Source organism: Cydia pomonella, chromosome 16, assembly GCF_033807575.1.
Source record: "Cydia pomonella isolate Wapato2018A chromosome 16, ilCydPomo1, whole genome shotgun sequence".
NCBI lineage: Eukaryota > Metazoa > Arthropoda > Insecta > Lepidoptera > Tortricidae > Cydia > Cydia pomonella.
This window is the reverse complement of record NC_084718.1, coordinates 9,435,923-9,454,448: the sequence shown is the minus strand read 5'-3', so window position 1 is coordinate 9,454,448 and position 18,526 is coordinate 9,435,923. Positions and strand designations below refer to the sequence as shown.

At 36.8% G+C, this 18,526-nt stretch overlaps 1 protein-coding gene across 1 annotated transcript; it reads left to right on the top strand.

The window, feature by feature from the left end:
• The first annotated feature begins 3,803 nt into the window (after positions 1–3,803).
• LOC133526178 (clavesin-2-like) lies at positions 3,804–5,980 on the top strand. The gene has a single exon (XM_061862668.1). The coding sequence runs from the start codon at positions 3,876–3,878 to the stop codon at positions 4,875–4,877; it is 1,002 nt and encodes a 333-aa protein (XP_061718652.1). The 5' UTR covers positions 3,804–3,875; the 3' UTR covers positions 4,878–5,980.
• The last annotated feature ends 12,546 nt before the right edge of the window (positions 5,981–18,526 follow it).

Sequence of the window (18,526 nt, the reverse complement as noted above, 5' to 3'; positions counted from 1 at the left end):
TTTATTTACTGCTATTTAATAGTATTAATATACAACATATCATCTGTATATATCATTTATGTATATTGTTATTTTCTTTGTCTTTCGATTTTTTAAATAAATACAGACATACAAGAAAATATACAACACTACACGAGTTATTTATTTATTTATTTATTTATAAAACTAACAGCCTTTTACAAATATGTCTTACAAAAATGAACTAAACATAGGCCTTAAGTTTCCTACGTTACGAGATGAAATAATATAATCAATCTGTTTAATATGCTATTATAGGATTTATCCAAATGTATTAATTTAATTAATTTAGTTTTTATTGTATAACTAACAATGAGTTCCTATTTACTTCTATTGTATACCGGTATGTGTGCATGCAATGCACTGTGTGCATGTATTACGTGTATGATTTATGCATACATATATGTTCGAGTGCTTGATGGGTATTTAGCTTATTGGGTTAAATATCGACATGCAAGAGAAACGATACAGTAAAGCAAGCAATGTAAAAATCTGAGATTACACAGGGGTTAGACCTAAATAATCATAGTAATTTAGTGTAATTTTTTTTATACTTACGTAAATACCTTTATATTTTCCTAATAATGGTATTATATTTTAATTATTTTTAATTTTTTATAGGTATTATTTGTGATAAAATAATACTTAAATAAAACTTGTCTGCTGCACCGTCTACTAAATAAGCTCACATGACCTTCACGTTTGTAAGAGCCTTGCCAGAGCTGGTTTTTATGATAGACCCTAAACGGTTGACGACTGGTCGTCAGGCCACCATGGCATGCAATTCAAGACACAATTTAAAAAATCAAGTAAGATATGATTTGGTCTGTTACTACGCTACGTTCTGTTACTATGAATATACCTAGCTTACAAAACATTCACGAGTAATTTGATGAATAGTTATCAAAGTTAACCTTTTCAGAAGGTAAGTTTATTGAAAAGGCAAGCGAATAAGTTTTTGGAAAAAAAAAATACATTTTTGGGACAACTTTTATCGCTCATTGTACTTTTCTTTCCACTGGCAAATATAATACTCATCGAGACAATTTTAAAAATCCCATACACAATTAGGTTGCATTGTTTTATCACAGAATTCCTTTGGCTACCTCTTGTCTCCATCATCAGATCAGCTCGATGGTACCATAATATTTCTACCCGACTTGCCTTGCATATGCAAATTTTCAGCTTCATCGGAAACTGAGAAGTGGGTCAAAATGGCCAAATTTATCTTGCAAGATTTGACCCGTACAAACATATTAGTTAGGTACATTGCAAGTTAAATAAAAGCTTGTAAAAATGGACCCATTTTAAATTGGCATCTCTACAACTAGGTACATATAATAGATTTTGTACGATAGGAATATAAAGATGTATCGCAAAATAAAGAATTTTACGGCACGTTAAATTTATCAGCATGCACCGGAACCAATCCATAAAGCGTAGACGCGCTTCTCACGAAGCTATGTACAAAACTTGGTTCCCACGAGCGACATCCATTACATCTTGTGCTCCCATTCCGTCAAGTCTTTTGGAAGTCACTAAACTTATAAATTGATTTTGTTCTAACAAAACTTATAGGTCCGTAAGTTTATAAATTATAGTGTCCAGCTAGGAATAGCTAGGGTCAGACCAAGATAAATTATCAGCGATTTTGATAGCCCAGACAGACATTTTAAACGTCAAACTTGTATGAAATGATGACGTTTACTTAACACTTGCACAGGCTAGGCTATCAAAATCATTGCCAACTTAGCTTGGTCTGACTCTAGTGCCGACGTATTTTCTTGGTAAGTATGAGCAATCCCCTTGTCTGCAAAGTTAGTAAACGTCTCATTATATTATATCTCATATCAGGTGAACTTTTTTCACTCCACCAGCCCAAGCCGAAAAGGTAAAGAAAATATTAGCTCTACTAAGTATGTCTTTTTTGACGTAGATAGAGCGCAGAGTAGTCCTTGCAGGTTATAACTTGTCGTTTCTAAAGTTACCCCAAAACCAGGTGTCCTTGCATCTTGGAATCCGTGAATAATACACAGTTGCGTTGACCACGCTCTATGTCTAACACAAACAGGTAGGTACACTTGGTCAAAATGTCTTTGTCTGATCTTTGCATCCCACGCTTCGATCGGACCAAATCAGGCTTCAAGAATACGATCGTAAAGGTCATTATTTTATGTGTTAGTCGGGACTCGAAGAAGGCAGACTTCATTTTGATTTAGAATCATAAAACCTTCGAAGACTATAGGTAATCTTAGTTTATTAAAGAGTTACTAGGCATCAAGTGGCATGAGCAGAGGGCGGCTATCGTGTACCTCATCTCGGGAGACAGTCTATTTTTACCGCGCTAAGCGCATAGTCTAGCGGGGCAATGACCATGCAACGCAACAACACGGTTCTAATGTCGTTGAACTTATCAAAAATTATAACTGTCCATCCAGCATCACCAATATCACGATTATATTTTAATTATTATGCTAAAACTAGCAGGCTCATTCGAGTTTTAGTTATTCTATCTGTTTCCGATATGATACTGATCTGTCAGTATCAAAAGTTACATTTCTTCAAAGTAAAATACGTCGCTTTCAACACTGACATATCAGTATCATATCGGAAACATATCGAATAACTAAAACTCGAATTGGCCTATAGGTCAACTTTATTAAGAATGATCTAAATATTTTTTAATAATTTTGTAAAGTACTAGCTACTACTACTACACACCAATACTTAGCTAGCGGACAGATAATGCCATTAGTCTAGTCATTAATGTAACCATTTATTGTGCAATATCATTAAAAAAAAAGTTACGTTTACGTATTACGTAGGAGTTTAAAACACGTTGAAGCGCGGCGTTGATGTCTTTTCCACAAGTAATAAAGTAAGTTTCTATATTACAGATACTTACTCAATTACACAATGACAAGTACTCGTATGAACACATTCAATAAGTTCAGTAACTATCTATTGTTATGTTCGCAAAGCAGAAATTATAATGTGTTATGGTATCAGTATATCATGGTGAGTAATCGATAATGCTTCGTAGAGTTCTAAAAAATTAAGCGCTATACAAGTAGGTGACCAATCGGTGAGTAATACGTCCATAGATAGCAGAAGCCCCAAAGTAACAAAATGTTACCGAGCAGTTATTAGTGAGGCATTCGATATCGCGAACAAAGCACGGGCGTTAAACGATTTTCGGTCATCCTTTGTACGTAACGTATAAAGGCTTCATAGATATACAGGTTATAAAGTTTTTATCTGTTTCCCGCTTGCTTGTAGACGTGCATCTCTTTCACACGTTGGGCTACGTCATCGCAGAAACCAGCCAGCCAATTGACCGGTATACCGCCAACCTTCAGTTTTTCTTTTATTTATAACTCGCTCTGCATGGGCAAGTTATGCTCTGTTTAAGCCGCGTCAACACTGCCCCCAGATTTGGATTTAGTACTTAAGTACTGCAGAATACAGGTATTTTGTTATCAATGATTGGTAATATTAATTAATAAAATTAGGCATTTAAAGATAAGTTATATTCAATTAGGTTTTAATTAGTATAACTTGCCCGTAAGATGAATCCAAGCCTGTTTCCAGTAAGAGTCTAATTAGGCGAAGACAAGTTAAATGTATTTGTCATAACCGGTATCGTTAAGAACCAGGAAATTACCATCACAAACTAAAAATATCATACTTAAAAATCCTAAAGCGAGCCAACTAGTTTAGTAGCGGTCGAGTGTGAAGGCAGCACTATACGGTTTAATGAACGGAGTGCGGCGGCACGGTGCGCGGCGCGGGCGCAGAGCAGTCGGCCCCGAGCCCCTGGCGGCGCGCGACCACGCCACGCGAGCGCATGACTCACCATGAACGAGTACGTCGAGTACGACTGGAGGCTCCACCAAGTGCAGAACGAGCTGCTGTGCGACGTGTCCCGCAAGCGACTCACCGATGGTGACAAACAGCGGGCCCTCGACGGCCTCAAAGAAGCCGTAGATTCAAGTCTCAACTTAGCCCTACGTGACAAGAGCCGCTGCCAGGACGACGCCTTCCTGCGCCGGTTTCTGTACGCGCGGAAACACGATGTGCAACAAAGTTTCGAGTTGCTTGTGCGATATCACCAGTACCGGCGCGAGCACCCCGAACTATGGGCGCCGGCGGACGGCGGCGTGCTGCGAGCATTGGCCGACGGACTGCCCGGCGTGCTGGCCCAGCGCGACCGCCGCGGCCGTACCGTACTCCTCATGTTCGCCTCCAACTGGACCCCCCAAGCCTGCCCTCTCATGGCCGTCTACCGGGCGCTCCTCCTCACCCTCGAACGTACCCTTCAAGACGTACAAAATCAAGCCAACGGATACGTAATAATTGTGGATTGGACTGAATTTACGTTTAAGCAATCGTGTAGTTTACAAGCCAAAGTGATGAAACTTATGATCGACGGTCTTCAAGATTGTATGCCGGTGAGGTTCAAGAGCATACATTTCATTGGTCAACCTTGGTATGTGGAGACGGCGCTCGCTGTCATAAAACCCTATCTGAGGGCGAAAACGCGTGAGCGCATCGTGCTGCACGGCAATAATTTATCGACGTTGCACGACGCGCTGCCGCTTGACATACTGCCCGCTGAGCTGGGCGGAGAAGGACCCTCGTACAACTCCGAGCGGTGGTTGAACGAGTTTTATCGTGCAGAAAGTAAAGACAACCCCAACGCGCCACCTGTTCCCCTGTCGATAAAGACTGCAGTACCCCCTGAGGATGACCCTCCCTCCGCAAAACTCGACAAAGCGTATAAGCAAAAGGACAATCAAAAATCATTTAATGGCAATGAAAAGAGTGCTAAGTCAGAACTGTTGCGTGATAAGGACTGACCGTTTGGCGCGCAACGGTCGCGTCGTTAACAATGGACAGCTGTCTGCGCACGCCGTGAGCGCCAATGCGCTCGCGAGCATGCGATTGTGATATCGATTGTAATGCTAATTTATTGTCTAGAAATTACTAAGAACAGTCCAGAGTAAAAACGCCTCATTAGAAAGTTGGAATATAATTAAGGTGCATTTACATTAGTGATGTATGTATGTGCTGGAAGGCCGGAGCGATGATTCATTCACAACTTGTTTTTGATCGTGATATTTAATTGGAATCGATAGTTTCGATTCGTGTTAATTGAATTAGCGAGCTTGCGGACCCAAGGCGGCAGGCAGCGTTTACCCCGCGCTGCGCCTGCGCGGTGCGCGTCAGGCGCAGGCGGCATGTAACGGTGCCGCGCTCTCGTTTTGACGCATCCGCTGCCATTTGGCTTTGGCGCTGAATTCCTCGCTCCGAATATTTTGTGCAGGTTTCACTGTAGTTTAACATTTTATTTATTCGACTAATCAGTACCTTGTAATGTCAAATATCTCATTATGTTAATATTAAATTTTCTGACTAGTTAAGAACACGCATTTTAGGATTATGATTGTAGATATTTCTATATCCACGCTTTGGTCATGTGAGGCTTATTGCGCATTTACTATTATGTTTTAAGTTATAGTATATACATATATGTACGTAGCGTATGCTAGGCGAGGCGAAGCCTGCAGGTAAAAATGTGATGTGATAAGTTTCGAGACAGTATTAATATAATGTACTTATTCTCTTTAGTTCTGGTAATGCATTCATCATGGATGTGGAAATTATGGCTAGCTCTCGAATATTTCAAAACAAGCTCTCTTACATAGCCTCTTATTAAAACAATTGTACTTAAAACAATGTGTAGCGTCGCTAGAAGTATTTTCCAGGGCGCTACACTGCTTTTATTAAGCCGAAAAGACGTATGAGTGTTGAAAGGATGAACTTTTATGCCTTTTGGCATTTGTTACGTGTCTTTAACAATACCCTAAGCCGCTTATGTCTGACATGACTGTAAATATCCACTCTGCTGAGACAGTTGCTTTTAATATGGTATCAAGTGAAATAAATGTATTACACAATATACACATCTTTTACCTTAAGGAAAACCTTTAGAGAAAATGATGTAATGGTTATTACATCACTTGCAACATTAATTAAAAAACTAACCAATCATTGCTCTGAAAAAAAAATAGGTACAGTCAGCATCAATAGTAGAGGATGAAATATCGCGCCAAAAGTATCTGATATTCCGGATAACTTTTCCAAATATAGATAATTCTCTAAGAATCACCTACAAAAGTATATCTTTTACAGCCTAAATTGTCTACATATAGAACCATCAACTTTTGGTTAAGCTGTTACAGAATGGTAGATACTTTTGAAACCTTGTTTGATCCGCTACTTTTGATGCTGACTGTACCTAATGTTGTCAAAATGCATGTTAGTAAAACAAATTAAGAAATTTAATTAATTAATTAAGCAAATTAGGAGGTTAATCCAGGGGGGCGACACTTAGAAACGTAGTTAACATTAGTAAAGATTCAAATTCCAAATTCCAAATTAATTGATGATGGCGGCGGTTTCTATTAATGGCATCCGATAACCTACTTTTGCGTAAAGTTGACTACAGATTGTGCAAACTACATCACCAGATGTCACTATAAAATTGGTACAATTTAAAGGCATGGATACAACATTAAGAAGGTTGCATATACCTCGTATGTCAAGACCTATCTTTATTCATAATGTTGTTACCTAGCAACTGTTATTTACTGTAAAATAAATGTAAACAGAGATATGATTGATATGAACTTATTATTTCTCTATTAATTTTAAAGTGGGATTACAAATTCAATTAGGGAAATTAGAATCCCAATAGTTCTAGTGTTACAAAACCTGGAGGTTTAAAATTTTAACAGTGTTCAAGGCAATGCCGGGAGGTTCAGATATTTTCGAAGGTAAGAAGAAAATACCATCCTCCTTAGCGCTCATGCAGCGAAGAAAACAAGCGATGATTATTTTAATTTTGTTTACGGCAAACATTTCCGCTGACACTCTGCCAGGATTTGTGCAATTTGATACCGCTAAGTTAGACGAGATAGAGTGCATCTGGAGGAACGTGCGTAGACGAGACATACGTTCTATGCCTGAAATTCATTAGTGCAAGAAGTACCCGAACCACGACATCCTTACGCATCGCATGTGTTTATTTAAAGAATATCTGGTGCGAATTGTTTACGGAGCTAAAGAGCGAGACGAAATTACCAGGAATGCTCCTCATGTGCACTTTACCTGGAATAACTTGAATTCAAATCCAGTTGGATGTTAAGGTCAAAGAAGAAACGCTCAGTTGAGAACTAGGCAAGTCAGTTATGCTCACATGAAAGAGTTCTAAGTCAGACTGAGACACAAGTCACAGAAAACGAAGCTAATGCAGCTTTGTACACAAAGATGACCAAAGGTAAAAAGAAGAACAATTCAAGTACTTACAACACCTAGTCTATTAATATCTTGTATACCAAATTGAAAACAATAAACATATACTTGCTGCACTATAAAGTATTTATGTATTTTTTGTGGTTTCCATTCTTTTAAAACTTTTCTACATAATATTAGGTCTACTTTGTTTACAATATATCAAACAAAATATTAACATGTAAGCCGTAGATGTTAATATTTTGTTTGATATATTGTAAACAAAAAAACTATCAAAGTTACAAGAAATTAAACAAAAAATTAACTTGTAAACCGCCCAAGAAGACCTAATATTATGTAGTACGCAAGTACCTACACATACGGATGCATACGTAGATGTGCACGCACCACGCACACATACATAGCTAGTTTCGGATGCAAATCAGAGATAGCGCTACGAAATTAGTTTCCTTAAAATGCTTCAAGAGGGCTCTCTTTTCCTATATACTTATTTTACTCTTTGGGTTAATCAGCGATGATTCCACATGATCTAATTCCTTGACATGTTTTTGAAGCACACGTTCCCATGTCATGTCTACACAGTAAAAATAATTTAATTCAATAACGGAAGCTAGTGAAACTTGACAATACCGTTGATTCCATTGAAAACAATACAAATACTAAAATTGCAACGGTTTGCCATAAAACATTCTTCGCATTGAGCGTTTTGTGCCTGGCCGGTTGACAAAATAAAAACATTTCGTTCGGCAATCTGACACAATGGAAAGATCGACGAGGATTGGTCACATATAATTAATTGAATATTTGACTAAAATATATTAAAAATAATAGTATAATACTACTACCCTTGATTATATCTGTATTGAACTCATTTTGTTGGTAAAATGCCGAGTACGTGTCCCCAGATCGGGTAAGAGTTGCAATTATTTAAGATTAGTTGCTATTTGGAATGGTCTTATTAATTTCTTTTATAATATTCTAAATTACTATTTCTTTGTGTGACTGCCACATCTGTGAAGCTTGCATAGGGATTGCTTAACATTTCCGAAAATTTCAAAAAATGTCTACTAATGTCTTGGGGATCCGGATCTACAGCTGAAGACGGCCACCACCAATGGCGACATACCGCGGCATAGTGCAGGGAAGTGACACCTATTAAAGACTTGTTTCACGCTTAATTGTCCATTGCTAGCTCAGGATAAGACTCGTCATGACCTTAGTTTTTTTAGTTTTAATATATTTTGTAAAATGTACTCCGGGTAGTTCCTTCTCTTTTTCTTGGTAGTCTATCCTGTTTTATGGGACGCTAAACGTAACAAAATATTGATACAGATTTAATTGTAATACTGCTTTCAATGTTACTCTATAACGTTTTGAGTAGGTATTGTTTTAAAGTATTTTATTGGACCGAGTTAAAACCTAGGCCTGACCACCTTGGCCGCTCCGATATATCTGATGGCGACTGTGCATAGGTTTTGTGGTCAATGTATTGTGAAACATGAATTGGATAGCCACAGTTACCATTTGAAGCACGAAATGGGGTTGGCCGGTCAAAGTATTTTACAGATGGCGCCAGCATAGATTTTACCTATCACTGCTATCAAAGATATATATAACTCGTAGATGGTGACACCGTTTGATATTTAACGCATATCAGTGAAAGAACTTGGGTCAAATAGACATTGTCATTCTAAAAAGTCCAGTGTCGAAAGATGGCAGTAGACTACAATATTTACTTTGACAATACGTCTCTATACTAAATTCTCTTTGGTGCTATGAAGAGTATCAAATTCTGTTTTTTTTTGTTAGCTCTGGCATATATGAAACATTTATACGTTAAGCTTACCTTAAGCTTCAATAAATATAAAGGAAAATTAATTGATAAATAATATATCGGCATCATTTATATTATTGACCTACACAAAAAATATTTGTATAATGCATAATAATATCTTTCTGTGAAATAATAAGACTTCAGGACTACATTACATAGTGGCAAAATGGCATTTTATCCACGATGAAAAATATTTCCGATGACGATACTTGTTTATATCTGATACTCGGACGAATCTAGAAAACTTGATACAACATTTCATATGTAAATATACTCACAGTTAAATTTTTCGGATTCCACTCGGTCATGCGGTACGCTACAAACAGTAAATATTACATAGGGGCCGATTCTGATGTGACATTTGGTTATGGTTTCGATACGACCTTGACGATCGTTCACGCTTATGAAACGAAATGTATAAAAGTCGCACGTGAGATGTGCCCCAATCACCAAACCGATGACCAATCGTAACAAAATCATAACAAATTGTTAATCGTTAATCGTTTTAATATTTTAAAAGCAAGCACTTTTTAGAAATACGGTCTCATACTGATATCATACGGCAACCTTCATAACAAAGAGAAAGGTGGCATGGATCCTCTATGCGTCACACATACAAATATTGTTATATTTGCCCCACTCAGAACGTCTTGTTGGAAATGTATGAAAGATACAATTAAATAGTTATAATCTATAGTAAGATGAAGTAAATTACTGACAGATGACTAAAAATAAAAAAAATGGCACCATCTTAAGTAATTGAGAATTTCGACAACGCCTATTCAGAACATACGAGTATGTACTCGTACATATGTGCGATTAAACTGCGAAAGCTGCGAGCGTCATCATTCATCACCTACGCTATCCTCTAAGGTTAGAAAGAAAAACCTAATTTCAAGAATTGACAAAAGCGCTAGTTTTTACTAAAATAACCCACATTTTGATCCAGAGGAAGGCTAGTTTTTATTACATTTCTTCTCACTCTATTTTATCCTTGGACAAAGTTGGGGATTGGGGAGAAAGGTACTTATGTATATGAAGCAAGGAAGCACTAGAGTGTAAAGCGGAAATTTATACATAGCCCTCACTGTCCTCGAGGTTTTGGGATCTACAGGCGGTATATGGTATGGAATAATGCAGAACCACCAAACTGAATATCTGACCAACATTAGCAATGTCCCAAGTCTAGAAAAGTACGTATTGTTACCTGGACTCTAAACGTGACGCAGTCGCATATTAAATTGAGCGTATGTAGTGTGTGGAAAACAATGGGGAGCTCATCGAACCGGCGCGCGCCACGAGGCTTCCGCCGTGCGCCCGCGCGGCCGGAAGGATACCGCACGTTAAATATTATAATTGGGCCCTAATAGGTACATATTACTTCATCTACACTTGATGTATTTTCAACCATAGCTCTGTGGATTTAGGATTACGTTTTGAGCACAGAGTATTGATAGATACTGCGTTGTATTATTTAAGCGTACAATGCTATACTATTACCCTGGCTACTGTTTAGCCGTCACACATACAAATAAGTGTAGAAGGATTAGAAATGTGAGAGATATTTCGGAACCTCCGGAAAGCCGGAAGGCGTACGTTACACCCAATTCAATTCGGTCATGCCTGCCAGCTTTTAAATATGGGGTGGCAATAAACATATTTTTTTTTATAGACTTGATATTGCAATCAAATTATTGACTTTTGATCTTCCTGCTGCTACTTAATAGAAAAAATATAAGGCCGAATGTTCACAATAGTCACCTACACTACACAGTACACAGGTAAACGACAACTACGTACCTATTACACAAGTAATTATGTAGCTCATCAAAACAATAATTGTAAACATACTAAGACAAGTATAAGAATTGCAAAATATAGACAATGGTAATACGAGTCTCATGTATGTATCTGCGCATGTCCAGTTAGTACTGTACCTACTGCGCGAACGCAAGTTGCGGTCGACCGGTGGTCGGTCAATGCAAGAAGCGGATTGGCTTACAGGACATATCTGACAACAGAAACTTTACGACAGGCGATCTATTCATTCCATTATATTAACCGGTAATTCTGTTAGATTTATTAGTCCATATTAATTCAAACAAAAATATTACTTTGCTAATCCGCGAAATAATAACGTACTAATGTATTATGCGGAGTGAAATATGTACAAAATTCAATGTCGTATTAAATAAAAACAAATGGTTATTTTTTATAAATATTCATGTTTTTGTTTACTCCAATGCGAGATATTTAACGGCAGTTATGGTACTTTAAAGCCATCTGTGTCGAAAACACAAATGTTGGCATTTTTTTAGTTACAATTTTATCTTCAGAAAACTTTTTTAGGAAACTTCGTATGCTCGACATATTTCACATTTTCGTCCGTTGAACCAAAATAATAGTTACCTTGCCATGAATTTCTATTTTAAGTGACATATGATTAGCCCCCCATAAATCCCATAATGCAAAAACAGCTGTATTTTTACATTTTTGACCAAATGACGTATCCGCATTTTCAGAGCATTTTTTTTTGTTTTCAGAGACGGTGGGCTTAACTTTTCTTAAAGGTTTGCCGATATCCATACCATTAAGATATTTTTAAACAGTTTTACTGCAACATTTGAATGTTCTCGTGACCTCTCTATAAGATTTTGTGACTCACCGGGCCTTCCTTTTCTTTTATCGATCTCTCCCAGAAAACTAGCTAATGCTGGAATGTTTCCCTGAACCAGACTTTCTAGCGGTAGTTTTTGTAAAGAAAAAGGACGCAAAAATATTAAAAACAGACCTTCAGCTCTAACCCGTTTCCACAAAATGTTCCACTATCTTCGCTTATGGCCACAGGGAAATAGTACTGGAGGAATTACATACAGTTTCGTGACGGTGTTCTTCTAAATTGACCATAATTAGCTTACCGGATTAATTGACATACATATAGACTTAAAATTGGCAGTTAGATATTAATTTCATTTTGTTTTATTTTTTTACTTCTTACATGTTCCAAACTTTGTGCAGATTTCACTCCGCATACATAACTAGTCAATCAGTGCTAACTCGTTATGCTTATATACTTGCGTATTTTTAAATGCAGTTAATCTTATCACTCTCCTACCGTAAAATTCCGTAGCTGGATGCCGGACCGTCAACTTCTCCAGAATATCGTGATGATGCCACGTAGAGAGGTAAACATTTGTCGAGTTTTGTACTTTTGGTGGTTGTTTCTTATATTTTATATGCGTATTAATTTTCGTGATGAGAGGATGGGAACAATGATTACAAGTTAGCACTGATTGACTAGCACGTTATTGTTTCGCGGATTAGCAAAGTAATATTTTTATTTTGATAGTTGTCTACAGTGTTCTTTAGTTCTATAACAGCTTGCTTCCTGTTAAGACATTAAGTCTATAAAGATTGAATAAATAAATATAACTATGACTTCTGTCTGATTTCTCTAAATATCATTATCATAGCATAGACGGCTAAACGCTTTTCTACAGTTATAACGATTTCACCAGACTGCAATGACTCAACCTTGGCCTCATTCGTCTAAAGACAAAACGAGCAAGCCGTCGTATTTACAGATTGTGCTTTCACTGGTCAAATGATCTAACGATGTTTTCGTTACGGTCAGAAAGATGGCCTGTAAATTGATAATTATAGAGCCAACTACTTGTTTTAAGAGTAAGGTAAGAGTTGAGGTTTATTGGATGAACTTTAAGTGCAGCGATTGATAATAAAGTGACTTTCTATTAGCTAACATGTACTTCTGTTTTCACGAGTCTTCTTCCTCGCGTTTTCCCGGCATTTTGCCACAGCTCATGGGAGCCTGGGGTCTGCTTAACAACTAATCCCAAGTTTTGGCGTAGGCACTAGTTTTTACGAAAGCGACTGCCATCTGACCTACCAACTCAGAGGTTAAACTAGGCCTTCTGTTTTCACGAGTAATTTTAATAAATTGTGAAAAATTAAAATCTTCAATTTAGGAGTCCTAAATCCGCAACTAAACATCATAGTTCTTCATTATCCTCATTCAAATGAAGTACGATTACCTAGTGTGTATGTATTTAAAATACAAATTCAGTATGTATAAGTTAAGTAAAGTATGTTGCTCACTAAGTAGCATCTTAGAACAGCCGATTGTTCCGGGCCACTCCCGGTGAATCTGCCGGCCATGATGCGCAATAAGACAAATAAGCCATTGTTTCACGGCACATTGCTGGAACAAAGTGCCCTTATTCAGCCATTAGTCACTGATTAGGAAAGATGCATGATCTCCTTATTTACATAATCTATTTGCAGTGGAATGCAAGGCCCCGTTAGTTTACTTACTGGACATGGAATCAGTAATTTTTAATATCTCATCTCATCCATGCCTATAGATAAAATATTTTTATGATGCGAATATGTAGTATGTTCACGAATTAGATTACAGCATAATTCAACAAAAAATCTGTTATCAGATTAAGTAGGCGATAAGAAAGATAACTAGTGACTAAGGAACTCTCTTTCCAACCAAATTTCGCTTATACCTAATGATACCGCTGATATGAATGCCTAGGTATAAGATCTTTAAATAGTGTCTTAGTTTATTACACGCAGCTTAAAAATATGTAACCTAAGACAGATTTAAATGTATCTCACATTCACCTCATTGTTATAAAAAAGACTATAGGTGATATTCGTACCTGTATATTCGACTGCTATACTCGTAGTATACATATAAAAAAAGTATTTTTCAACTAAAGTACTGTTGGATAAAAATGCGTTTATTGAAGATAAATAAGTACTTGAAACTTATGCTTGTCATTTTACAAAAGTAGGAATAGTATGAAATCAATAAAAGATTTACCTAAGTATTAAATACGCTTCCATTCCCATTAATTTACAACTATAGAAAACAAACAAAGGTGAGATATTCGGCTATAAATTGTCAATCAACAAAACGTAAATTATATATGAGACTTCCTTGTAGTAGGTAATTAACTCCGAAACGAACAAAGACATCGCTAATCTCAGATTTTACTCGAAATGTTAACTGGAGCAGAGACTGCAAACAAACAAACTCACAAGGTCGTTCTTTATACGTGACTCCTGTGCTCTTTGTGCCTCGTGCTCTACAAAAAGTGCTAGGTATACACGAGAAAGAATTGTTCCTTGCAGGTTCCTTGACATTCTGGATTTAATTGTTGCTAAGGTAGACAAAATTTTACCAGAGTAGATTTATCCAGAGATTAGAGATGTCCATCAATATTCGTTGTGCAAAGCGGGTGGTGGGGGAAGCCGGGACGACGACAGCGCTCGCTAGGACTAAAAATGAAACCATTTAGGCTTAGGGCCTACTGCGAAAAACGAAAAATTTAAATTTCGCTATCTGCCCCATTATCGGTCTTGCTTATTCGAGGGAATGAGAGGCAGATACGGAAATGTCGATCGTCCTTTTTCGCTGCAGAGCCTCTAAGTTGTCAGATGTCATAGGTTTTGCAGTAGACATCATGGAGTAGTATACTAGATCCAAGTCATTGATAATTTTTCAGATAAATATGAAATTGTAAAAACATTAACAAGAATAGTGACTGCAAATACTACCGATTTCCAAAAGTGTGGTGGAAATAAGAACAGCGAAAAAAAAAAAAAATAAGTCACCTAACCTTATGAAAAATGAATAAGCAAGTTCATTTTAAGCTGAACCATCGTCCAGAAGATATAATCATGAGATTTCAATGAAATATTACGATATTAACTAACTCCTCGCTTTAAAGCTGTAACAAAAATATTCCTATGCAGCCGCTATAATTATGGCGCTGTCGCCGTACACGGTCCAACTCAAATAGTCCATTTCCAAACAAAAGTCATGCGCAGCGCCCGCGCAATTAATAAGTGACGAAATACCTACCAGATACGAGTATACCTAACAAGCTTGGATATGGACGAGCAGTCGTTACATCCGAGATTTGAACAGTTGCTGAAACCATTGTGTGCATTAATGTGTATTTAAATCTAACATACCTACTTATCTACATAAGTCAAAACCTCAGAACATACCAGTTTTAGTAAGGATATATAATTATATTTTCCCTATAGTGATTATTTTAATCAATACGAGTAACTAACCATTATTGACAAAATAATATTGTAATATACATATATATCACATATATGTAGGTATGTATCGTTTTCTGTCATTGTTTTTTGCTGTAAGTATACTCACGTAGAATAATCTAAATCTAATAAATGGTTTGCAAATTATCGGACACATGAAACATAATGTACAGAGAATACGAGAAATATTCTCAATCGTTTACCATGATTCACCCGTAATACTTGCCTTGGCAGACTTAAAGCGGTCCCAATGCAGTCAATTATCTTCGGAACGGGCTTACTCATACCCATAAGGTGTTATTAGTTGATGCAATTTACAAGGACTTGTCCATTCGCTAGGCATGGACTCTCAAACAGCATTCCTCGCAGGTGGCAGAGTCAAATTTCAAAACAACCTCCGGTGTGCGGGGGCAACACGGAAGCGCTCAGGTCCTGTATTCGAATCGTTTTTAAAGCAAAGGCCAGTGTTCGTCGAAAACAAACCAGTATATGTGTGATCTCCTTTCACGCATAGTTAGTAAGGAACTCGAAGAGGTATATGCTAGATGTTGCGAGTCGAGTGCTTGGTAAGTTTTAAAAATAATGGTCCCGCGCGGGCGACGGCTGACTTGAATTTCTTGCAACGTAACAAATGCATGTGTGCAATTGATTTTGATTCTTATTAAGAGTAAGTAGGAGTCTTAGCAACTTCGCTTTAGTTTACTGCAGTTTGTGTTTAAATGGTAGCAGCTGTCTTTGCATTGTGTACCCGTGATACAAATGTCATATGCTGCATATAGGTATACCTATGTTAATTACTAGCTATGGTTGTGCGTGTAGGTAATGTATTCATTCATTACTTACATGCACAACCATAGCTGGTAATTGAGGGTATGGTACAAAATTGATCTAACGGTGATCATTTGATCAATTTACATTTGGTTAACGCATCGATCGGCTATTGATAGATCTATGTGTTACAGATCGATCCGAGTTATAGTTATAAATTACAAATCTCGAGCTAACTCATACATAGCCTAAGGAAAAAAATCAAGTGCTATGGTTGACGAAATATAAATCGCACCGATCTCTTGAACAACTTGTATGATGATTCTTTACAAATTATTTTACGCAATTTAAAAAAAATGCAGAATATTTTTCTCCAACTATACCTATATATACTCAACCTTCAACTACACGTGTCATGCTGAGGAAAACAATGCAGCCACGTCAAAGTTCAATTGTAGTCTGAAATCTCCTACCTTAGTTCTGCGTGATTAACTGAAACTTTGGCTACCTGATTCTCTGTCCTTATGACACCTATTTAGATTGGCCATCTGGATTGGTCTTGAAATTATTAAGCTTTCTCTAGATCTTCTCTAGAGCTTTTGCTGCTGCAACAATAGGCTATAAATATATCAACGGTCGGTTTAGCTCAACTAGTTAGCGAAACTGGAAGCGTTGGGGTAAAATACATAATAATTAATCGTACCATTCCATCGCTAGCCTTAGACTACTACGGGACTAAAACGATTTTTGTAAGGCTGTCTGTCAAAAGTGTCAAAATAATGTAGTTAACTATTTATAATTATAGAGGTAGTTTCTCACTTAAGAATTTGGTAAAGCCATCATATCCACTAAGAATCTTCATGTAACGGTATAGCAGCTGATGATGATGGCAGAAGTCATCAATCAAGTGTTACGACCACTAAGTGACTGACAGCTGTAAAACAACCAAATCCCCATTACCATTGAGGTTGACATGTTTTCTTTTGTTTACGATGGTTTATGGCTGTAAAGAGGCAGTGCATCATGGACAAGGACGGCTGAAGATCGGATAAGTTGGAATCAAATGGTGGAGTTTGAGTGAATTTGCCTAGAAATGGGCATCTAGTTAAATTATTAAATGATTTATTGCGTGCCATTTGATCAATTATTTCTTTGTCATTATTGTTCTTACTAAATTAATACTTTAAATTATAATTAATATTATTTTTTATTGTAATGCAATGCGAAGCTAGAAATAAAGGCTATTCAATTTTTATTTAATTTTTTTGAAGAGGCTGGATTCGTATGTTTAAATAGCTCTAATTGCTGGCTACTATGTGGTCACTTTCATGAAATTATTAGATAGGTACTGTTTTTAGGGTTCCGTAGTCAACTAGGAAACCTTATAGTTTCGCCATATCCGGCTTTGCTCCGTGATCGTTAGTACTAAAAAGCAGAAATTTGGCTCGAATATATAAATCAGTTACGCCAACAAATTCGTAAAATAAAAACTGGAAAAATGTTTTTTTTAGGGTCGATTGGCGACTACACGAAAAGTGAGGATAATTCAAAACGAATATGGATTTCAAGGACCATTTTTTCATAAACGTAATATTTTCAGAAATAATCGCTCTGAAAGAATAAAAATGTGCCCACTAACTTGTGAACTATGGGTCCAAAAAATATGAAAAATTAGTGAAAGTAAAGCTTAGTAAAGACCTGCAAGAAAAATTATAGTGAACCAGATTGGTTCAGTCGTTTTTGAGTTTTTAACATGGACACGGACATGCTCTTGGCCGGTTTTTAAAAGACTCTATGATATAGGGATATAGGTAAAAGTTCAAATAGTTCAAATGGTACTGAAATACTATTATTTCTCCTCGCATACTATACTATTTAAATTGGAGCGTCACAGATAAAACTATAATGGCAATATTTTGAAACACTTCTAACAGAACTGTTAAGTATATACTCGAATGCATAACAAAAATATACAGTCGTTTAGAAGGCATTACGATTAATTTCTTGCGTTTTCAGTCTTGCAAGTGCGTGCACTTATGAAGCATGCACGTTACACTTTTTTGCGGGTCTGAAACCAAAAAGAAATGAATCTCAGTGCGTTCTAATCAATCAATCAATATTTAAAACCCAATCCTCTTAACCAAGCCTAATATAGTGCATGGACCAAACATTTTAACTGGAAAGAATAATTCTACATATTATATAATTATTATATATGTAGGTACTACTTTACAGCTCACAAGAGGAAAATGTAAGAATAAGACAAAAATACACACATTCAGTATTTGTTTCATTAGAAGAACGATCTAAGTTAGACGACGACTTTCCTTAATACCTACGTATAATATTAAAATTAATAAACATTAGTCTTTTACCACCACGACACCTTGTCTGTTCTTTGTTTGTAGTACTGGTACATGTGGGTAACCGCAGTTGTCTTGTCATATAAATAATAATTATTCCTTAACTTGCTAGTGGCGTTACAAT

Coding starts and splice junctions, on each gene's coding strand:
- LOC133526178 (XM_061862668.1), top strand. CDS start 3,876: ATGAACGAGTACGTCGAGTACGACTGGAGGCTCCACCAAGTGCAGAAC.